This window comes from Alligator sinensis, unplaced genomic scaffold (genome assembly GCF_000455745.1).
Source record: "Alligator sinensis unplaced genomic scaffold, ASM45574v1 scaffold690_2, whole genome shotgun sequence".
NCBI lineage: Eukaryota > Metazoa > Chordata > Crocodylia > Alligatoridae > Alligator > Alligator sinensis.
In genome coordinates this window covers 141,534-165,478 of record NW_005843265.1, presented here as the reverse complement: position 1 = coordinate 165,478, position 23,945 = coordinate 141,534, and the positions used below count along the sequence as shown (strand labels likewise).

General features: G+C 48.1%; 1 protein-coding gene across 1 annotated transcript in view; it reads right to left on the bottom strand.

The window, feature by feature from the left end:
* Positions 1-507: 507 nt before the first annotated feature.
* Positions 508-23,945, bottom strand: part of MAP1LC3A (microtubule associated protein 1 light chain 3 alpha) — a gene marked incomplete at its 5' end in the record, with an annotated part of 47,347 nt that continues 23,909 nt past the window's right edge. Inside the window, 2 exons of the mRNA XM_025194625.1 lie at positions 508-1,453; positions 2,803-2,909. Coding sequence (XP_025050410.1) covers positions 1,291-1,453; positions 2,803-2,909 — 270 coding nt within the window. The remainder of the gene's footprint in view (positions 1,454-2,802; positions 2,910-23,945) is intronic.

Genomic DNA, 23,945 nt, shown 5'->3' with positions numbered 1-23,945 from the left:
CTATGGGAAAAGTGACTTGACCAAGAAGCCACTCAGAAGGCAGAGCCAAGAACAGCGTGGCTCTCCTGAATCTCTCCCCTATGCTCTATCCACCAATCTGCAATTCCACAAGTCTGATGATCACAGCTCTGTTTAAACCCTGCGTACAGGCTGCTCCAGCATAGAGGACACCAAGAATTGGGTCTCTAAAATGCATTGCCCCCCGCCCTCCCTCTCACACCAGGGTGAACAAACCAGACGGGAACAGAAAATTCCTATAAGACACAACTTAAATTAATGTTGTGTGTGTGTGTGTGTGTGTGTGGTTCAGGAAAGGGATCCATAGAACACACGCACGCACGCACGCACGCACACTTTTGTATAGATTTAACTGGGTGGAATATTTTTTCATATACAATTTTTTGGTATAGTACATGAAAAAAGGGGGAGATATGTAGCAAATATAAATCAGTACATTCCACAAGTGAACTGTCTCTTTGCCACAAAAAACCACATGCAACAGAGAGAGAGGGGGAAGGATTGGGTTTATTTAAAAAAAGAGAGAACACAAGAAACCAAGGTACAAATGTTGACAGAGAAGCAGTGCCGTATATGTCAGATCTATATAAATTAGGGTAACTCCACTCTTGCATCTACTACGCTTTAAAGTGCAAAGAAGCTCAGTTTATTTATCTACATGATACAGGCAAAATTACCCCCTCTCCCAGTTCCAAAACAAATTAATAAAATAAATCTAAAGGATATACATTATCCACAGTCCTATAGAGATGCCTACATCTACTCGGTAGCACCAAGAATTTGATATGCGTGTAATTAACATTAGAACTCAAAGAGCAATGATATTGTTTGTTTTTGCAGACTGCCTGCCCTTTATTAGTCTCGGAGGACGACCCCCTCCCTGTGCTGAAGGCCAAGGAGGCAGCACCCTCTCCCTGCCACCAGCCCAACCATTTTGGCATTAGGCTAAGAAAATGCACACACACACACACACACACACACACACGCACAAACTTACAGAGCACACTAAGAGCAGCTGCAGTTCACAATGGGGAGTGGGATGGGGAGACGCGTGGCTGGTGCAGCATGTGGGGAATGGGGACTAATCTACACAAAGGGCGGGGGCTCTCAAGTCAAATGCACTGAACTAGCTTCATCAGTTGCGTTCCAGGTGCAGGTGGGATGGGGGATCTGCATGGCTCCTGTGCCATGAGCCTCTGGCTGCATTGTCCTAGGGAAGGGCCTGTGTGCAACAGTCTTGGTTTATCCCCAAGTGCTGTCTCTCTCTGGGTCTCAGTAGCCAAAAGTCTCCTGCGAAGCATAGACCATGTAGAGGAAGCCATCCTCATCCTTCTCCTGCTCATAGATCTCTGAGATGGGGGTGGAGACGCTCACCATGCTGTGCTGGTTCACCAAGAGGAAGAACGCCTGGGTTGGGTTCAGCTGCAAGCGGCGCCTGAGGGTGACAGAGGAGGAAGGGTGGTTAGACCAGCCTAGGACTGGCAAGGAAGTGCCTAGCAGCACCCCCCACAAGGGACCTGGGTGGCCAAGAAGCCCCCATATGCTGAATAGGTACCAGACCTTGGCAATCCTGCTCTCCAGTTTGCACTAGCACCTGCTCTTGGAGAACAGATGCTAAGCTGGGCCCACACCTGCCCAGCCAGGGCCACCTCCTAGCAGAGCTCCTGTGCTGATGTGGTCATCCCTGGACTTCAAGGCAAGTGTGGAGCTGTGCTCAGCTGCTTTTGTATCCATGTACTTAACAAGACTTCAAAGCTCTCCCCACCCCCGTTCAGTGGGCTACCCCAGCATTGCTGTCCATGGCAAAGTGAAGGAAGGCCTCTGCTCTTCTCTTAGGTAGACTCTCTCCTGGTCTGAGCCCCTGGAGAAAGGGACAGGAGATGGACTCAGAACTCTTGGCTTCCCAGAGCTCCTGGTAGTGGAACATTTTCTGCCTACTGAAATAGATGCTCCAGTCCTGCCTGGTGCACTGCCTTCCCTCCCCAGGGCACTCCTGAACTAGGTAGGCCAGCAGCGCTGCCAGGAGTGCACCCATCTGCTCACTGTAGACCAAATGGCTGCTACAGTCTCAAAACTATGGTTTTGAGCCAGGCTGGGTGCAGTGGTTTGAGCCCTGGAACAAAGCTGGGAACCCCTAAGTTCAAATACTGACTTTAGAATCAGTGCCCTCTGAGATCTGGGGCACTCCCTCTGCTTTCCCCTCTGACAGGGGCTGATCCCTGGGCTATAAACACAGTAAGCAGGGAGGGTACACTGTATGGTAGCCCCCAGGGCAAACTGGCTGGATGAGGCTAGCAAAGTGCAGAGTGCTCTGTCCTCCTTTGGGATAAGCTGCCACTAGAATTACACCCGCCCTTCCATTGCAACCTCCTCTCTACTGCCCAACAAGTACACATGTGCACATCATGGTCTAGTCACCTGGAATCAAATTCACAGCTAGACAAGACTGTCTAAATCCAATAGGATAGACCTGCTCTGTCATGTACAACTCCTCAGAAGCCAATGACACCTGTTTACTTCCAGATGTTCTATGACAGGTAAGAAATACTCGTGTCCCTGTCTGCACAGAAGACAAGGGAGTATCTAAATCTGGTCTCCAAGAACACCACCTTCAGGGCCACTTACTCCTCCTTGAAACCACCTCCTTGTGTCCCAAGGTAACAGCCAGGCCATGGTCCCACCTGCTCAGAGCCTGCAGTCCCCTTGGAGTGCAGCACCCCTGTGTTCAGGGCACACAGTCGAAGGCTGGCTCATGGCATGTTGTTCCTGGGATGCTTCACTCACCGGATAATTTTTACCAATTCGCTCATATTGACATGGTCGGGGACAAGGAATTTGGTCTTATCCAGGACAGGCAGCTGCTTCTCCCCCTTGTATCTCTCAATGATGACCTGGCAAAAGAAAACCGGGCAGTCAGGCCAGGACAGATGATGCCACCCCCCATCACTGGCAGAATGTCTGAGTTGCAGGCATTAACCCTTTAAAAGCTGGAAGAGAATCAGCTCCCTTTGTGCCATGGCTTGATGCTCCAGCCACAACAAAGGAGTCCTTCAGTCAGCAAGTATCCCTTGCCAAGGTTTTGTTCTTGAGCTTGCAGGACTTGGAGCTCCCACAGGCCTTTGGCCTGAGTGACTCATTGTAGAGCAATAACAGAACCAAAGAGAGACCACATAGACAGTGTCTGTGGGATGCAGGCAGTGCCCAAACCTGTGGCTGGTCACTGCAGTCAGAAGAATAAAGCTGCAGCATGCAGAAAACTTTTTAAAAAAATTTATTCTAAACTGAAAGGAAGACTGGTGGAATGTCTGAGCACAGACAATCCCTACCCAGGCTGGCACGATGTCTCTCCCTGCAGAGCAACGTGGTCTCACTGCTGCTCAGTACTGGCCAGGGAGGGACCAACATGCCCACCTCTCAGCAGCTCTCAGGAAAAGCAGCCTGCTGCTGGCTCTTCTGCCCCTGCAATGTCTCCAGTGGACTGTTTAGATGGAAGTCCAAATACAACTGAGTCACTGAGTCAAGACTTACATAAATAACAAAGTACTTGGCTTACAGAACAGCAAGCAGAGTGTGGTAATGCCCTGTGCCCTACCCCAGAAACAGCTGCAGCTCAGCCGTGGATGAGGCTAGCAAAGTGCAGAGTGCTCTGTCCTCCTTTGGGATAAAAGGGCACTAATAGATATAATCAGCCATGTGCTCCTATGATCAGCAGAGACTGGAGAAACCTGCTGGCAATCTTGCATCCTTAATCAGAGCTGTTTACAAGGTCTCAATAGCAGCAGGCATTGCAATATATTCAGTTCTAGGCACTCAGCAGGAGAATTACAAAAAAAGGTAGGAGCGGAAAAAATAAGTAGCAAATCCCCCTAAGGACCCCAACCCCTAAAAAACAAGAAAAGGACTGAGTAACTTACAGAAAACTTGTTGGTGCAGGAGCAGGAGGAGAACCCAGGGGCCAAAGCAAAAGCACGTGCTTGGACAAGTCACAAACTTTAAGTACAAATCTGTAAATTCATGAAGCCTGAAACCCTTATTCCAACTTCAGAGCAAAGGTGTGGATAGAAAGTCCTGGTGGTAGTAAGTCCTATGTGTTTGCTGGGCTGCACCAAGGTTAAGACCGATATTTTCAGGAAAGGAAGTAGTTGGGGAATGTGGTCACTCAGAACGGTTAACTGTCAGCTTCTGGGAATGGGCCTGGTTGGGCTCCACTTCCAAAGCTCAAGGTCTGTGAGCTGTATGTGGTTTTTGACAGTTGCAGCTATACCGAGGGCTCTACAGCTGTTCTCTTCTCAAACCCTGTGAGCTGCCACTAGAATTACACCCACCTTTCCATTGCAACCTCCACTCCTCTCCACTGCCCAACAAGTACACATGTGCACATCATGGTCTAGTCACCTGGAATCAAATTCACAGCTAGACAGGACTATCTAAATCCAACAAGTCAGACCTGCTCTGTCATGTACAGCTCCTCAGAAGCCAATGCCACCTGTCCAGCTGTTCTATGGCAGGTAAGAAGCATTCCCTAAATACAACCCATCGACAAACAGGCCAGACAAAGAGACAGTCCACACACCAGTTTACAAAAGGATACTCCTCAAAGCTATGTAAGTTGGCTTCGTATGCAAAGAGTTAAGCAGCCTTCTTAAAGGTCTGGTCTATCCTGGGCACAAAGCAACCATTATTTCATGCTCAGGGTGGGAGCTGTGTAGTAGCACAATGGGAACTCTCTCCCTTCTTCCCAGTAGGCTGGGAATTGAATGGGAGTTTTGCACAAGCACATTTGCAGTCAAAGCCAACTCTGGACTCTATTAGCAAAGGCAAAAGCTGCCAGACACTCCAGGCATTCATACCCTTTGGCTTCTCTAGTGCCACTGCCATGCGATGAATTATTTAGTCCCAGGCCTTTCAGAATGGTGGAGCTCTAGAACAGCCTTCCCAAGGGAGTCATGGGGCAAGACCAGGACTAACTCTATGGGACTCCATGGTCCAGGAAGGCCCTTTCAGTCCCAAATTCCTTTCTGCAGGTACAGGACTATATATCCCATTCCTCCATTCCCCTGCTGCTGAAGATTTCTGTGGTATCTTTCCTCTTTCTTCCCTCAACTGAGAGTCTGGCTCCATGCATATGCTACAGCATATTAAGTCACCTGGATTTGGGGCATGGCCCATATTGCGCCTTCCTCCAGGACACAGTGCTTGTTAGAAGCACCCCCACCATCCAGCACCAAGCATATCCAACCAACCACACACCTGAATCCTGCCAGAGAAAGCAGATTATGCCTGAGGCCTGGCCTAATGAAGACAAACTGGATTAGTTTAGGCCAAGCCAAGTTTTATGGTCTGAACTGCTGTAATCTCCAAGGCAACTTGTGCCCACTTTAAAAACCAGATAAAGCAGAGCACCCAAATGTGGGGCCATGGGGAGCTCTGACGAGCCAAGGGGAAGGGGCCTATAGCTAGTTAAAATAATCCAAGGTCCCCTGAGGTACACATAGGGTGGCCATCATAGAGGACGGTCCAGTTGTCCTCTATTGATATGAAACCGGACGCCTTCATGCCCTCTATTTTTCTCTTGACGAGAAAAACAGAGGACATAAAGGCGTCAGGTTTTGTATCAATAGAGGACAGAGTAGCAGAAAACCGGATTGTCCGCTATGATGGCCATCCTAGGTAGACAGCACTGCTGCCCAATTGAGTCTGTCACTGCTGCAGGACAAGTGGGTGTAAGCATGTGCCTAAACCCAGATGGACTGCGAGCAGCCAGACTGCAGAGCTATCCACTTGTAACCACATCTCCACTCTCAGCACTTTCCTGAGTGTCTGGAGCCAGACTCTTCCCTTCCCTTCCCTTCCCTTCCCTCTGCCCCATGGACCGGGATGCCCTCTTTTCCTCCGACACAGCTTCTCATTTAGCCAGCTGGTTTCTGAGCAACCAAACACTCCTCTGGGTTCCAGCTGGAGCTTGTGAAGAGGATCTTTGGATGCACTAGAGCACGGATATTACTGGCTTCTAGGGCAGAGGGGAAAGAGAGATGCCATCCAGGCCCTGCTTGTCAGGAACCAGGGGCCCGAGGTTGTAAACTGAACATAAACAACAACCCAAGCATCGCAAGGCAGAATCCTGAGATCAGTGTCATTAAACACTACATGGGGCAGCAGAGAATTGTGTCAGACAAGGTGACCGAGGCTTGTTGTGTATATTTTACTACCACCTTTGGGCTGATTGCATGGCCTTAAAATGTTGTGTCTGTTATGGGAGACACAAAAATCTGTCCAGCCCCCAGCTGAGCATGACCACATAATCCCGGTACAGTGAGCTGTGAGAATGAACAGCCTTACACACCATACACATGCACGGACCTTCCAGTCTGTATCTCGCATGCACAAAAATTTCTCCCCCAACAGAGCACCATGCTGCATGAACAGGGATGGACAGAGCCAGCGTGCACAGCCACTTCCCTCACAGGCTCCCCGAGTTTCCAAAGAATTTGAGCTTTTGTTACAAAAGCTTTTAGCTAGTGAAGGAATCTTCAACAGAGCAACACAGTGCTAGTCTTCAAACAGTGGCTACAACAGGTAGGGACTACTCCAGCTACACAGAGGCGGTGGTGTTGATTCTGAAACTTAGTAAGGGCTATTTATGCCAACACTTAACTGTTTCACTGCTGCTCGTGTCATCAGGGACTACTAGGGGCCAGAGTGCAGCCCTTGGGATTGGTGGCTGGGCTGGGGTACCAGCCTCGTCTTTCCCCTCTTCACACTGATGCGGGTTACAAAGGCTGCTTTGTTCTGCACATCCCAGAGACCTGTTCTTGGTTCTGCGAGAACACCTGCCATGGGCATGGAGCATTCAAAGTGTTGCACCGTGAAAAGCAACTGTTGCAGCCAGATAAGGCAGCCCAAAATGAGGCAAGGATGAGTGCCTGAAATGCTGTAGCTTGACCTTGGAACTAGTGCAGGGACAAAGAGCATAGGCTGCATATGACAGCTTCCATCTAGGGCAGGGAAAAGCGTAGGATAGGGAGGAAAATGGGCTGGGACGCGCCAGCCTATATCATTCCCCTCAGCAGTTCGTGATTGCTCACCATGCTCTGGCAGACGACAGCAGCTGCCACCACCCGAGCACACAGCACAGATTTCTGTCAGCTCCATGCAGCAGCTGTGCTGCCACACTGCAGAGTGCATTCTGGGAAGATGCCAGCTTTTGAAGGGACCGCGCTAGCCAGAAGGTGATGCAGGACTATCTTCCCACATCTGCTGGCTGATGTGAAGGGGAGCAGCTGTCAGGGAAAGGAGGGCTCTACCACCACCAGGGAGTTTTGGTGTGAGCTCAAAAGCTGTGATGGCGAAACACCACGGCACAGACTAAACCTCGAAGTACCTATGGAACAGGGCAACTCCCACAGCTGGCAGAGGCAGAACAAGGAAACTGCTGTGTGGTATCCTGTGCTTTTATGAAGGAAAATATATCCCACAGGAAGCACCAGCCCAGGAGCCAAGTTTGGATTTTAACTCTACCCTTAACCAAGGCGGATATAGTAGGATCTTTATCTGGAAAACAGCTATCTGCTTCCAAACAACACTAGCCTGAAGTGCCGGGGAGAGGGCAGCAAAAGAGACACTCTACCTGGGGGAGTTGTGTGGATCGGCAAGTAACACCAGAAAGCAGTGCCTATGCCCAGCATTATGTCATGAGCAGGGAACATAACTGTACACAGGGATCCTGCTGCTGAAATCCTCAGTGGAACAAAGGACAGCAGTGAGCTCTTGAAGGGTCCAGGACAAGTGCATCCTAAACACAGGTTCACTACAAAGGCCTCCTTTCTATCCAGCCAGGCCCTTTCCCTTCTGGCTGGTTTCTAACGGTTATGAACTGGCAAAAAGCCAGTCAGCAAACAGCACTTCTGGGCACGGATGAGCGAATCTGGGGGTGGACAGGCCAGGCCAGGTTGGGAGCTGAAGACAGAACAGACAGCCGAGAGAAGCAGAAATTTTTCTGAGTGCTCTCAAGGCCAATCGTATGCATGTCCTTGTTGGCTCCCTTCTCCAGCCCCACCCCAGCACAGACCATGTAGGCTGGCAGAGGCTGCTAAGTTTCTCAGGTACTACGTGATGTTGCAGCAGTGCCCAAACCACTCTAGTGTTTATTCAAAACCAACAGAAATTACTTGGAACCTCCTGCTGTAGTCAGCATGGCTCCTTTCCTCCCGGCATCACTGGGACCGAAGGGAGGACCTGGCACCCTGCAAGTTCACCTTAGCATCTAATCCCCTTTACCGTCTCCTGCTACGAGGCTTCATTTCAGCCTAGTGTTTTGTTAGAAGCCCTTTTGTTAAAGTCGCACCAGAGAATACTGGAGCATTTGCTTTGGGTTGTGGCAGCCTTTTAAAAACTGTTGCTACTAACAGCTAATGAGTTTATAGTTTCCTCCGTTGCTGTTAGTTTGAAATTTAACTGGGGAGCCTTCTTCTCCACAACATGTTCACTAATTGATTTCTTTAACTAATTTAAAAATGGAACAGAAGTAACGGGCCAGCTGCTCCTAGATTCCTCCAGAACGGTTTTGCAGAGTGGCTCTTTGAAAAAATAAAGGAAGAGCATACTCGAGACAGAAGTCCAAATCAGCCCAGCCTTCAAGATGAGACACATCTGCCCCTGGAAACTCTGATCAAGCTCAAGCTCAAGCTCAAGCTCAGGCTCAGGGACTGGGTCACCCACTGTGCTATAAATTCCAGCTGAAGGCTGAACAGTGTATTTTTATTAGTGTAGATGTGAACTTACCTCTGACATGGCTACTCTAAATACAGCTCTTGAACACAAAACACAGGAATGGTGGAAAATAAAGACTCTAAGAAGTATGGTTGCAACCAGTTAAGATAACCTGAGCAAGTATCCCATTACATTATAACTCAATACATTCTGCCGGTAATGGGGATATGAAAACACTTACTGCACATGCTACAAACCCTAAACACTGATCTCACCTCAGAGCCTTCCCCAAACCCTCTCCACTTCGTGCACTTTTTTGTTATTTTGTAAAACTAGCTGTTTTAATCATATGAAATGCAATATTCACTGTTTACTTCCCCTTGATGCATTAGCTGCATAATCCTGTAGCATGTAAGGATATGTCATTAGCTCAATATTAACATCAGTCTCAAAGAGAAAAACACAAATGACGCTATCTTAATGTTTGACCTGTCTTGATTTGTTCCTTTAGATTTACAGAGCTTCAGGCTAGGAGGAACCAGGCCTGATAACCCTTTCATCTGAAGACCCGTCTGTTCCAGTCATTCACTTTTAGTTACCCCAAGGCATAACTTGTGCTTGGCTAAAACCAAATTTGAAGATGTCAAGAGACATTGAGTCCATTACTTTCTTTCATATTTGAGTAGCTAATGGCCCCTACAGTTAAAGAGGTGGGGCTTATTTCTAGTTTGAGAATAAAAAGCTGGAACTTGAAGCCGCTGGCTCATTCTACCTTTTATGTCTAAGAGCTCTTTAGTATGTATTTTCCCATCATAGAGACACTTCCATGACGTGATCAAGTCAATGTCCAACTGAATCTTTCAGAAGGTAAAGAAACTGAGCACTTTATAGCAGTCACTTCCTGTGAATCGTTTTCTTCAGTCCTGATCATTTTCATGGCTCTTCTCTGCACCCTCTCCAATTCTTGGATGACCGCCTCTCAGCGGTATACTACAACGGGTCTTAGAAAGCCTTACACCGAGACAAAGAAGTCTCTGGTCTACTGCCATTTTCACACCAAGGATCACATTCACTCTTCTTGCAAGTGTACAACTGGTTGCTCAATCATTTTGGAGTCACTGTGTTATAGGACACTGTCCTTTTTTTCTGCAGCTTCCCCCTGTATTCCTTGATTCTAGATGGAGAACTTGGTATTTGCCTGTAGCAAAATACATTTTGGTGGAAAGAGCCCAGATCCCAATCGCTCTGTGCCACTGCCCCATCCTCACCTTTATTTTCCATTCCACCAAACAACATATCAGTCATGACTTTATAATTATTTCCTGATTGCTGGTGAAAATGATTAACAGAACTGGGCCAATAGAAAAAAATCCCCTCCCCTTTGCTCCCAATCAACAATAGCATTTCCGGGACCTGACCTCTCTTTAAATTGAGGAGCGCTGTGGCCTTATCTCCCTTTTACTGTTCCTGTTGTCAGATCTGCAGCCTAGGAAATGAAGCAGATGACAGCCATTCTGCACAAGGCTGGCACTGCTACAGCAGACAGGCTGGTTCTCAGTGGGCCACTCAGACCGAGCCCAGCACATAACTAAGTGGAAAAAATCTCCAGAAACCTGTGGCTGAGCTCCAGCAAGTTGTGAAAGGGCCTTGGCTCCCTCCCTCTGTGGCTGGGCCTCAAACAGTGCCCTGGCCAATGTGAAGGAGAACCTGTGTAAGTTGTACCGTGCTCTTCACTGTGACAGAATGACACACCCAGGTTGGCTAAGATGAGTAATGGGAAGCACAAAGAAGAAACTACTACACCACAGACCCCGACAGTAAAGGCATCACTGAGCAGAACCTGACTACAGGGCACAGCTCTCCCTGCACTAATACACACAGCAGAACACATGCAGCTGTCATGTGTGCAAGCTAGGAAACAGGAGTGGGAGGGTTGCTCCTGATCTGCCTGCTCCAGAGCTTTGCTTCCTTTATGAGGCTCTTGGACTCCCCCATTGTATCAGGTACAGAATAAGCCCAAAGGAGTTTGAGTGTAATTAAGAACAAGAGGGGATGAAGCTGAGCAAAAGGAAAATTCAGGATGGAGCTCTGGGTATCTGCATCAAGAGAGAACTGTATTCAATAGGGAAGAAGGGCCTGAAGGCAGCTGTGGGAGGATTCCCATCATTTAAGCCACTCAGAACTAGACTGACTGGGACGCCGAAGATTCACCAAGCCCCAACTATAGCTTCATCGTCATTCATGCGGTGAGCCAGATTCCAGAATTCACTTCTCCCTATGAGAACAAGGGGCATCTCCAGGGATTTGCCTGAGATGGCCAAGGAACAAGCACCACCTGTCTGGGAGCTGACTGTCAGCTTGCACACACCACCAATGCTTCTCTGGAGTCGATGACACTATCAGGATTTCCACCAGCTGAGGACCCACCCCACAGCACTTTGCCAAGCTCTCCTTTAGGAAACAGTCTCTCTGGGCCCTCTGCTGATGCCTGGATCTTTCCAATTGGCCTGCTTTTCTGACAGTGCCTCCAGATAGCAGCCCTGAGAAGATGCAGGCCACTGCAGTCCTGAGTCAGGTCAGTCGAGACAGGACATATGGGGTTAATCTAGAGCAGAGCCTGATTCCTTCTGCATGACTAGGACAGGAAGTCACTGGAGTCTTTAGAACAGGCCTTTACAGCGGCTTCTCAGTAAAACAGCATTCTCCAGATCCTACTCAGCCAAGCAGAGCCAGCTGTCCCAGAGATTCCCACATGTTGCATTGGGCAAGCTCATCTCTGCACAGCCTGGAACTCTGCAGACCTTACTGGAGCTGGACCTTGGGACCCTACCTGCATTGCTCCACATCTCATTCTGACAGTGCAGGACAACTCTGCCTTTGCATGTTGGCTTTCCCTTGCCTGGACCTATTCTTTACATATCCACGCATTATATTAGATCAGGGTTGAGAAAGTCAGAGCCACTTGCCCTTCTCCTAATGTTAACCAGAAAGGGATGTCTTGGCCAGGTCCCAGCTGTAGGGGGCATGAAGCATGCCAGTATGTAGCACTGTGCCTCTGCTCATGATCCAGCAACACCCAGCTGAAGAGGACAGGTTGCACGGTTGTAGGAGGCACCAGGTCTGCCCCAATGCCAGCCTACTGCAAGTCAGCTGAGAAGCTGCAACATTATGAACTCTACCACTAAGATGAACTATGGGTGGGTTACCTTGCACTTTAGTAACTAAGGGGGAAGTTCCCAGAGGCTTTTGAGGGCAGCTGGTACCCAAATGGCCTTTGGGCCTTCAAAGACTTTTCCCAAGTAGTGAGTCTAGCAAAGTGATGTTATGGGCTATGAGCACCTTGCTGACTATTCAAGAAGCTCCCTTTTCCCATGCCCAGGGATCTATTAAACCACTTTCTGTCTCACTATAGACCCACTTCATGTGCAGCTACTGTGGTCTCAAACAGAATGCTGCAAGAGGCAAAGGACTACTCAGTATAAGGTCTGATGAGAGCAACCCCCCCTCAGCCTCTTTAGAGGAAATAGGCATGATGGCTCTGTGTAACTGTAATACATAGCACCGGGTTGATTTCCTGTGGAAAAATAAAACATGCAGCTAGGATGCTTCCTTGCCATCAGCTGAATGCAGTATTTCCCTTCTCTCCTCAGGAGGTTTCTTGGGAAGGGAGAGGGGATTCTGAAGGACTCTCCTTTCCTATGGCTGCTCTTACCTACGCTCTGTTCCTCTCTCCTTCTCCATTCCCTGCTGAATCTGCATTTCACTTTGACAGACAAGTTCTTGGCTGCAAGGGAGAAGGGATTGGAAGATGGCAGTCAGAATAAACTAGGACTCCACGCATGGATGATGCTCTAGCTATGGATCCTGGGAAATGCAAATGAGCACAAGCAGTGTCATGTCTTTCAGGCATATGTAATCCATGCGTTAGCCTGACTGACTGGAGTACAATAGCAGAGCTCTGCAGTGTCTGACCACCTGCATTACCTTTCTTCTTCCTTTCTCCTGTTCATCCTGACTATAGCTTACACCTCAATTATGTCTAATGGTAATGAAGACAGATATCTCTAATGATCAGACACTACCATCCCATAGGGACTGGCATTTCAATTATAAAGAGACCAGACTGAACGATGCCTGACTGCTAGGGCAGCAGCTGGCAAGTGCCTTGAGCTTATAGGCCTTCTTTTTACATGACAGACAATAACTTCTAGGGATTTAGTTGCAAGAAATCAGCTGCCATTTCCCTAGGTTGACTGAGGGGCTGCTGGAGCCAGGTGGCTGGGAGGCAAATAAAACATGTCTGGTTCAGGTGGGGATAGATTTAGATCCAGGTCTGTACATTCCATAGGCTATTCTATATATACACACAAGCATGCATATCTCCCTCTTGCACCCCTACTACAGTGGGCTCATTTTAGATTTTGCAGGGCAGGGATTCTATTTATCTCAATATCTATAGTAAATCTAATGCAGGGGTTGGCACACCCCAGCCTGTGTGTCTGAGCATGGTACATGAGGCCATTTTGCTTGGCATGCCACACCCAGCCTGAATTCTGGGCAGCTGCAGGCCATGGAACCCAGGCTGCTCACAGTAGGTGGCAGGGAGGCTGCAAGCCCTCCTGCAAGCATCCTGGGCTTTGTGGCAGGCAGCAGCTGCCCAGAGCCCAGGCTGGATGTGGCAGGCAGCTCAGAGGCTGCAACTAGTGCAATGGGGTGTGGAGCCCTGGTCTGGCTCCACTGTGGCAGCTGCATGCGTTTCAGAGCACTTAGTGGGGAAGGGGCCAGCAGCAGTGCAGCCCCAGCCCCCTCCCCACTGTGCTTCTCAAGGCACGTGTGAAACTGCTGCCAGTAACAAGCTGGGCTAGAGCTCTGGACCCCAGCACAACCGCTTGCAGGCTTGTGGCTGCCTGCTGCAAGCAGCCCGGTCTATTCATGCAGCCCATCCTTGCTCCCCTGCCTTTTCTTTGCAGTGGGGGTTATGTGCCCACTGCATGTGCTTCCCTCAGGGGGTGCTCCATGCTCTCTGCCTTGCAGTGCTCATGCCTAGCAGCCAGCAGCAGCTCTCCCTCGTCTTTCCCTCCCCTCTAGTGTGCTGCCGCCATGCATTTGGGGCAGGGGGAGTTGCATTTATTTGAATGGTAGCTTCTGCTCATAAACCTTTGCTCTGTGGCGGAAAGTGGTTGCAAGCTTCCCCCTTGCCTCTTTCTCCCCATGCCATTTTTTGTGGGTGCTCTGCCCCTTTGCTCAACCACTGCCTTGTGATCGGGGGGGGAGGGCACTGGAAGGCTGCTGCAGCCACTGCCTGGAGAAGCCCTGCAGGGGGGACAGCCAGTCCCTGGAGCAGCTGTCTCTCTCCCTTTGCAGAAGTGGCAATCCAGTCAGGGTGCAGGCTGCTTGTAGCAAGCCCCCACAAAGCTGCAAGCAGCTGTGCTGGGGTCCAGAATCTTGGTCCAACTTGTTGCTGGTAGCTGCTGCATACGTGCCTTGGGGAGTATGGCAGGGAAGGGGTTAGGGCTGCACTGTCACAACAAGGATCAGGCCCCTTGGGTTTCTACCACCATCTGCCCCTGGCACACCAACATCTTTGAAGTCCAGGTTGTGGGGCTTTTTGGCATTTGGCCCAAAACTATTGCTGACCCCTGATGTAGTGCAACAGGCTTTCAAATCCTGGACTTCCAGGACTTACCATAACAATGCAATTAAATGTGGGAGAAAATGAACTGGACAGAATCCCAGAGCATGGCCAAGAGAGCATAGGCAGTACCTTCAGCAATTGTCCTAGATAGCTCCAAACCCTAGTTTAGAGGGACAGTCTATAGCAGTGAAAGAAAATTTCCATCTTCCTAGCCCACTGGCTTCTGCTGATGCTAGGCCAAGTCTGCTTTGTACCAGACCGGTATTGATGTTCCATTCCACTGATTTTATATCAGGCATTCCTTGGGGAGGTGGCAACAGTAGCCAACCTGCCTGCTGCTGGAAGACTGCAGCTCACTTTCAAACCCCTCAGGCTTCACATGAACAGGCTTGGAATCTGGGAGAACTGCACAGAGAGCTGTATAAAGGGCATGGGGTGGATGAAGTGGGAAGAGCCTATGGATAAGGGCAATGAATCAGGGCAGTGGGCAAGTAACTGGACCCATCCCTTGGGACCTACTTCTAGCTCCAGCTGGATGGAAACTAAATCCATTCTGTTCTCCCAAAAGAGTCCCTGCCAGTTACCGAGGGCTAGTACAGTGCAATACAGCTTGGAACAAGGAGTTCCCTATAGGCCACTAAATAAGACCCGGCCAGCCAGCCATCTGTCTGTCTGTAATTCCCCCAGCTGCCTTGCTACAACCCTAACTAGGAGGAAAATGAAAATGAAGCTACCTTACACATAGGGAGTCTTTCATCCTGGAGATCTCAGAGCACTTTGTCTATACTAGTGATTAGATTACTGACCATGGTATCCTGGGGTGCCTCAAGATCCTTTTAAGGATGCTGCACAAAGATAAACAAGGTCAGATGTATAAGTACCTACATGTGATTCACAAAAGAGTTCAAACAGGAACCCATAGCATCAGAAACACTCTGTCCTGCTGTGGTCTTTCTGAGTTCTTTGCAACAGAATAATTGCTCTATTTTTTTGACTATGGAAAAATAGAGTAAAAGTGAAGACCTGGCATTTTCTGTGGGATGCCTTGAGTGTAACAAGGTTGAGAACCACCAATTTATACAAAAACTATTTTATCCACTGCCAAAATGAAGCTGCCTGTGGGAAGGACTATGGCAGCTGCACATCAGTGCTATTTAGCTCTGGAAGGGAAAAAACAAATACCCCCTCAAAGTAAAAGTCCAGAATCCAGGATGGCAGAGCAGGTGTCTGAAGCTCAGATCGGTCAATGAGAAGTTATAGCCTTAGGGGAACAAGAGCAATCCAAGAGTGAGCCTGCAGTTCCTAACTGCCCCAAACAATATACTATAATGGAATTAATGCACCATCACTGATGCAACCCTACGTGCTCACAGACTGGCTCTAGGGTTGCTGGAGCAGATCTACATCCACCATTAGAATATAAGTTAGCTGGGCTTATAAAAACTGTGGAAATGTGTTTGCACCCTGCTGCAGGCACAAAAGCACAATCTGCAATATGGGAAGGTGGCTTCAGGCCCAATTAAAAGTCTGGGCCAATGTGGGCAGGATCTTGGCCTGGACTCTGAAATAGTGCATCTCTCAACAAAGTACAGCCTCATTCCAAACATAGGGTTGGGCTCAGTGGGGAGAATGCTACACAAGCCTGGTGTTCTCTTGAGTCTTCTATGTAAAAATGGGCAGGCCTGAGTATACCTGGGTTTCTCAACCAGGGCTCAGGCTGGAGGCATTTAAAAACAAACACAAAAAGCTGTTAACCCCTCCCTCTAAAAATATCTAGCAAAGGGGAAAGGTGCTCCTCTCCGCAGTAGGGGCCAAGCAGATAGGATTTGAATAGTGGTGAAAGGACAATTTCTCATTTAGACGCATTAATGTTTCCTTGGAGTCTGCTAACCATGAGCGCTCACTGCACAGGTGACAGGACAGTTGCCAGGAAAGCAGCACCTGACTGGATTACAATGCTTTGGGGGCAGCAGGAGAGCTGTTCCATCCCATTAGCACCTCCTTTAGTGTCATGCAGTAAATCAGTTATTGAAACCCAGCTGTACTTGGGGGAGCAGGAGAGAAGCACTAGGGACTCGCTTTGACAGCCACAGGCAGGCTTCTTAGCAGCTATGAGACTGCAGGGGTTTTACATAATTCAGAGCCCAGCAGGAAGGGCCAGTCCAAGGAAGAGAGGGGGCAAAAGCGGGTATGGAAAGGAAGGGGGGGGGGAGGGAAGGTGGCAGGAAAGGAGAAAATGAGTGTTCAGACAGCTATGAAAAAGCACTGGTTGGGACCAGAGAAGAGACAATGACTGGGCACTAGTGTTAATAAGTGGCAATAAGAAGGAGGCTGCTGAACACCACTAGAGTTTTGACAGAGAAGCAGGCTAGATGGACAGGCAGAGTGGAACTGGACTGATCAAAGAATAGGTGCTCCTCTGCCACCGAGGCACTTCAAAGCAGCTTTCTTCTCAAGTCTCACAAGCCAAGCAGTATTTAGTCTCATCAGAATTTGGATTGGGGCCATGGGAAGGATCATCTCCCGGAGGAGGAAAGACTATTGCAAGCACCATGGGAGCTTGAATATCCTCACACAGTAATTAATTTTTGGATATCATTGTCCTTAGTGGGCCTTTGTGACAGCTGAAAAGTGTGCCTGTGTGATAAAGGTGCTTGCTGAAGGCCCTATGAAGATTAGACCAAGTGTTTTTCTGTATTTGTTTAGATATTAAGCTATATGTTGTTGTTAAAAGCCTAATTAAAATCTAAGATGTAGTGAGGCCTTGTATGAAGTAAGGCCTAGTAAATTTAGCAAAGCCTTGAAGTAGTAAGGCCCTGTGGTGTAGTTAAAATTACCTTATCAAAGGAACGCAAGGCTTGTACTGCTAATTGGTCAGTCTAAGGACAGTTGAAGTAAAAGGAATCTGAGTGGTTGTACATTATCAGAACCACTCGGAAGCTTTAATTTGGCTGGAATATCTGGAAACCGTTCAGAAGGAAGATACAGCTCTGTAAAAAGGATGAGTTAGCTGTTGCCTGGATCAGTGGGCCCGTGGACCTCGAGGAGCCCAAGAACTGCATTCCAGGGTCCTTCCTGGTACCCCTCGGACAGCGTTGTTCAGGAATGTCTAACTTCACTGAACTTTGTGGAAAGAGAAGCTTGCTGTATCAGGCATCAGAGGGGACTGCTGATAAGTTGCCGACGCAAATTGCTTTTGTCTGTCATTGTTTGTTTTGTTACTACGCGTAGTTGTGTTTTTGTTAAGTCAATAAATCTTTCTTACCTTTCTACCCCCTACGACACTCTCAATCCTGAACCGTCTGCAGGCTGCGCCTGGGACAGGCCTTTGTACACTCCACAAAATTGGCCTTTAAAATGGCTTAAATGCCCTTTTGCTTTAATGACGTGTTTATTTACACTGTCAGCAGCATATTATGCTTTAATGGTGCTGCTGTTTACACTAATCGGTGGCATATTGTGCTTTAAATGACTTTGGGACATAGCAAAATAAAACATCTCTGAGATGTTTTAATTTGCTACCTAACGAAGTGCAAGTCATGAAGGAAAGCACCACGCCCTGTGCAGCTCAGGGGCTGTGCTGGCAGCCCAAGTAGGCAGCCCGTGGCAGGCAGACTCCACTGAAGGGGGAGGGGGAAAAAAAAGAGCGCAGTGAGCCTTATTTCCGCCCCCCGCCCCAGACACACACTTCCCAGAGCCTGCCTGCTTGAGCTGTGCAGGGGCCTGATGCTTCCCTCTGTGGCTGCGGGGGGTGGGGGCTGGAGTTTCCCTCTGGAGCTACGGTGCCTGCAGGCAGGTGCCGCCTGGGGGGTGCCGCCACTACTGCAGAGGGAAGCACCAGCCCCCCACAGCTCAGGGACCACTTGGCTTGCCAGCAGCTTGACCCCATCCCCCTCCGTCGCCGGAGAGACAGGTAAAGATCGGGTCTGACCCTTTTGTACATGCCACGGGGGTTTACTTCGGTTTAATTCTTCCTAAATTGAAGCAATGTTTTTAAAAACCCACCACTTCAATTTAGGGAGAACTAAACTGAAGTAATCCCCTGTAGTGTGTACAAGCAGCCAGTGATGTCATTATAACATTCATTCAAACTTAGACCCTCAGATGAGGAGGTAGCTTCATCTAGTGTCATCAGACCAGTGAAATGGACACATTAATTCCTCCCTAGCCTACTGGGTAATTCAGGCAAAACATGAAGGGGGGAAATGCCTTCCCTTAAATGAAGAGTCAAACCAAAAGCACTCCATACGGTTCTTCTACCAGTTCTTTCATCAGAGAAAGAACAGAAGATCAAACCAGCTCTCCAGCAAGCTAGTGCAATTTTTTGCAGTAGTAGCTGGTGAAAGAGTTTGGTTTGTAGTAATCACAGAATAAGCTACAAGGGAATCTCCTGGGGTTGTGGGTTTGATCCTATTTGCTCAGCTCAAGTGCCTCCCCAAGGAAGCAAACCATTTGGCAGATAGTGCTCACCCCTTGCTGCAAGGGGCTTAGCTGAATCATGAACTAACTGTGGATCCTGCTCAATTGGACTGAGCTGCAGGGATCCCTCACCTTATAGTGTTGTTTCACTCGCAGCTCCAGGATGCCTGCACAGAACTAACACACAGCACATTTCATTAGCTAGGCTGCAGGAGAAACTGGAATCAGCTCATATGAACCCCAGGATAGTTTGATTAGACCTTTAAAATCGGTGTTAAAATAAACCTAACCATGCAAGGACACAAAACTCCCCTCTGTAAATAGGCTTACATTGTCAGTTCTTTCCATTTAGCAACAAGGTTTGCTAGAGCAAATGTACTCTGATCTGCTCTGTCAAATAGCTCCCACCCTCAGTAAAGGAAGACTCTCATCTTAGTTGGGGTTCTAAGGATTAGAAGAACACTAATGTTACCACAATGCTGCTGTAGGCAGGAATCTGATTGGCTTTTCCAGTTCCCACAGCATCTCTTAATTGCAGAGGTCAAGTTTGTTGGTCTCTCTTCTGGCCACCAGATCAGTCTGGCTACCTGGATGCTAATGCTGGCTCTCTGCCACTCTGAGTAGCACTGGGCAAGTCATTTAGCCTCCCTGCAGTCTGTCTCATAGTCTGTTACAATGGTCAGCATTTACTTATTTGCTGAAAGAGATTAATTGATATTGGTGAAAGGTGCTACAGAGAACCATTTTTCCTGTGGTTAAAGGCAGAATGACACTGCGCATCCAGACAGCTTTTGTCCATACACACACTTAGGACCTCCTGTCCCTATGTACTGAGTGCAAGCAAACGGGTATAAAAAAAGAATCTACTGTATTTCCCATTGAGGGAAGCTGCTTGGCTATGACAGCAGGGAGGGGGGCAAGGACCTAAGCCAAAGAGAATAGAACTGTATAGTCTAGGAACTGAAGGAGAGAGAGATTCAGTGATTTCATGCCAAGGTCGCACAGGGAGTCAGGAACTGAACCAAATGTGATTTCCCCACAACGGGGCTCTCTAGTGTACAGGTTTCCCTCGCTAACCACAGGGTTAGGTTCCTGAGAGTTCCTGTGGTTGGCAAGACAAAAGGCTTATGGGGAAAATGAGGTTAGGGACTTGAATATAAATAATAAAGGAACATACAGTTTATAAAAATGTTTTATTTACCTTTAATAGGTTAAAAAAAAGTTTCACTGTTGAGTAGTGGAACTTACTTACATCATTAGTTTTTAAAGAAACTAATGATGGATAGCTGCTTCATTTTCTTTTGAATGATCTTTCTGGACCTCCTTGTATGGTTTCATGAGGTCTTCCAGCCCTTGCTTAAATGTCAAGCTTCTTTCCATGAAGGGGCCCATCTCAACCACCAGGTCTGAGAGAGTCTGACTAGAATGTCCACTAGAATGACCTTGTTAAGGTTGGCAAGATTTAGCTTTGACCGTACCACTACCATTAGCTTCATCCTCATCGTCTTTGTCATCACTCGAGGTGGATTTGATAAGCTCATCCAGGTCCTCCTCAGTCAATTCCTCTGCATGGGACTTGAGTAGCTCCTCCACCTCACTGGCTTGTAGGCCCTCAATCCCCTCAATTCCCACATCTCATGCAAGCTCCACAATGCAGCGTACCTCAGCCTGTATTGTGGGGAGTCCTTGTAACTCACTGACAGCCTCCTTCCAAAGTTTTTCCCAAAATATGTTGATAGTTGACTGCTTCAGCTCATATTGTAGTTTTTCCAACACTGTGTCACTGTCAGTGCTGGGTCGTTCTCCATCACCTCCAGGATGCAGCCAAAAATGCACTGCGTGTAATAGCTCTTGAATGTAGCCATTACACCCTGGTCCAGTGGTTGTAGCCGGGAAGTTGTGTTGGGTGGGAGAATCGCCACTTCCACATTAGAGCATGCAAACTGGACTGTCTCTGGGTGGCCAGGAGCATTGCCCAATATCAGCACGACTTTGAAGTTCAAAGACTTGGATGTAAGGTACTGCTCTACCTTATGGACAAAACAGTTGTTAAACCAGTCCATAAATACAGTAGCAGTAACCCATGCCTTGCGGTTGGACCTCTAAAAGATGGGCAAGTGGTTCTTGTTTTTATTTGTGAGAGCACATTGGTTCTGTGACCTGTAGAGGAGCATTGGCCTTACCATAAAGTCACCTGAAACGCTGGAGCAGAGAAGAAGAATTATCCTGTACTTTGCTGCCTTGAAGCTCAGAGCAGACCTATCCTCCTTCAATAGGAAGGTTCGGGAAGGCATTCTTTTCCAGCACAAATCCATCTCATCGGCGTTAAAGACCTGCTCTGGCTTATAACCCTTTTCTTCAATCAGATTTTTCAGCTCAGGCAGGTACTGGGCAGCAGCTATGTGGTCTGCTGAAGCTGATTCCCCCATAATCTTCACATTGTGGAGTCCATGTCTCCTCTTAAAAGTTTTCAAACCACCCCTTGCTGGCTAGAAAACTCGTATGTTCACTTGTGCCTCCCCCCATCCCCCCACCCTCCCAAGTTCTGGACGATGTGGTCATAAATTCGCTTGGCCTTCTCACATATCACTTGGCTGCTCAAAGGCACTTTCTTCTGTGTCTGGTCTCCAATCCAGGTGCTAAGTGCTTTTTCCATTTTTTCTAAGCTACGATCATGTGGCATAAAGGTCACTTTAGCACTTCCCGGTGTACCACTCACAACACTAACCCTAACAGTAGCCTCACTTTTCTTAATGGTTCTCGCAGTGGATTCATTCCCACCAAATGCCTCCCTACATTTGTCACGCTCTCTCCATGTGCTAGATGATCCAACAACTCCAATTTTGTTTCAAAGGACATCACTTTCCTTGCCCTCTTCACAAATTGCTGACCTTCACCACTCATTCGTTTAGAGGCCATGATTAAATGCAAAATGCAAAAAAAATCACAAAGAAATTAGGAGAAAAATGTGGAGCACCTGCGACTGGATGCTAATGGTGTGACTGAGTGCGCAGGAGGAGATGGGAGTGCCATGGGTGGCTAGCAAGAATGCGGGTAATTTGAAATGACAGGCGGTGGGCTGATGTGCAGCCATGGAAATCTAGTTACTCAAAACTGTATACTGTGGTAGTCAAAATGGTATATAGAATATTAAGCGTGGATACTCAAAACCATGGTTGGCAAAACCGTAGTTGGCGAGGGAAACCTGTATTTCAAGAAACTATTTTTGTCCCTGCAGTGACAGGAAATTGACAATGCCCTTGTTTTCCTGCTTCATCTCCAGCATGTTAAAGTGTTCTAGGCATTTGGGGACAATGCGTCAGGTAGTTATGCAAGGGGGCTGTTTGCGTAGTTTTAGGAACAGGTTAGACTAATACAGTACAAGATGGCTTGCACAAAGATGACCTTGCTTGACTAGATGACCTCCTAAAGTGCCCTTCCAGCCCTACTTTTCTATGATTTTATATTTAGAGTCATTCCACAGGTGAGAGACCAGCAACAGGCCTCCTCTATAAAAGCAGACTGAGGTAGATCCTGTACCTTTGTGTGTTATGTGCTCAGGTCCTGGGTATGACTGTAAACTACATCCAACTGGAGGGCCTGATGGGAACATGGTGGGGTAGCTCCTATAAAATACCACAATGTTGAAAACTCCAGAGTCAGATGAGTATAGGTCACCTCAAAACCCTAGCCCCTCAACTGCCTTGTGGGTACTCCTTGTTTGGAGAAAAGCTAAGGGACATCATCCTGGCGGACACGTGCCCTTGCTGAGGCAGGAGGCGGTTAGCAGCAGTTTTATATGTTGCTCTCTGGCAGAACCTACAGCCATCAAGACACTGAATGTCTGGACTCGGCCTAACTTTTGGATTCTCTCTCAATGGTCTAAAGGGGGGATGGTAGGTCTAGGGCAGCCTCCACTCCTCCATACTCTTGCATAGGCGTACACATCAAAGGTCTTGGTGTGATGGTCACAGGACTCTGTATAAGCACATTCATCAGGCACCTGACTAGGCCTCTTACGCATACACCATGATCCAGAGAATCGACGGTTCCCTACAGCTTAGGCATCATGAATGCCTATGCCAGTCCTGGGCATGTTTTAGGGAAATGCAGAAAGCAGACATTTTCCAAGGCAAATATTTTTCCTCTAACAAAGGGGACACATGCTGCTGGGGGAAAACAAGGCTACACGTATCAAAGAGAAAAGGAAACAAAAGAGAACATCTACCCTAAGAACTCGGTCTCATAGAAGGCTGGTAGGAAGCCAGTGACATGATTCAATGGGATCAAGTCTAGATAGCCTAAAGGCAGTGGAGGCTTTTGGCCATCATTTAAATTTGGTGTCATTGAATCCACACTGAATCCTGCTACCCAGACATGATTTTAGGATGTGCGATGTCCATTCAGGGACTGAGGCAAAAACAGGGGTATAATGAATTATTCATGCTAGGACTGTTAGTTAAATGCAAACAGACATTCTCCAACTTGTCCTCAGTAGCCCCCTGTTCACTGCTCTGCAACTGCAATAATGAACTTGGGCATTTTTCAGTTTTACTTTTGGCAAGTGTCATAACCCAAAGGTATGATTTTGTGTGCGCTTCGGCACCAGAATTATCCCCGCCAAATTGCAGCTTCGTTGCACGGTGGAGTTTTCTGCTGCAGAGGAGAGCCCCGGTGCAAGGAAGAATTTCCCGCCTATTTGCAGCTTCCTTTGCAGAGTGCATTGCTCAAGTTGCAAGGGAAATGCACGGAGCAAAGGAGTTCCTGCCACCCGCATGCAAATTTGTGTCCCGCTATTGGCTAGTTCCAAATTATTCACACATGGCGGCTAACGATTGGCCTGTTAGCCATATAAGAGGCTTGAGCGGTTTCCGCCCAAGCTGAAGAGGACTCCACATCCATCTCGTGGGGACTCTGGATACACGGCAGGGAAATAAAGACCCCTGTGTGAGATTCAGAGGAGCTTGGCGACCTGATCCATCGCCCACCTCTTCCCATCTTCGAGTGACAAATTTTATAAGACGTATCTACGAGTTTCCGATTTTGGTGGCATGCTCACCCAGAGCATCCGGAGCTCTGTTTCCGTGGAGCCTAGCAAACTCCATGTGACCGTTTGTGTTGTCTTTGTCTGTAACCGCAACTCAAGCAAGTTTTCCAGCCTGCA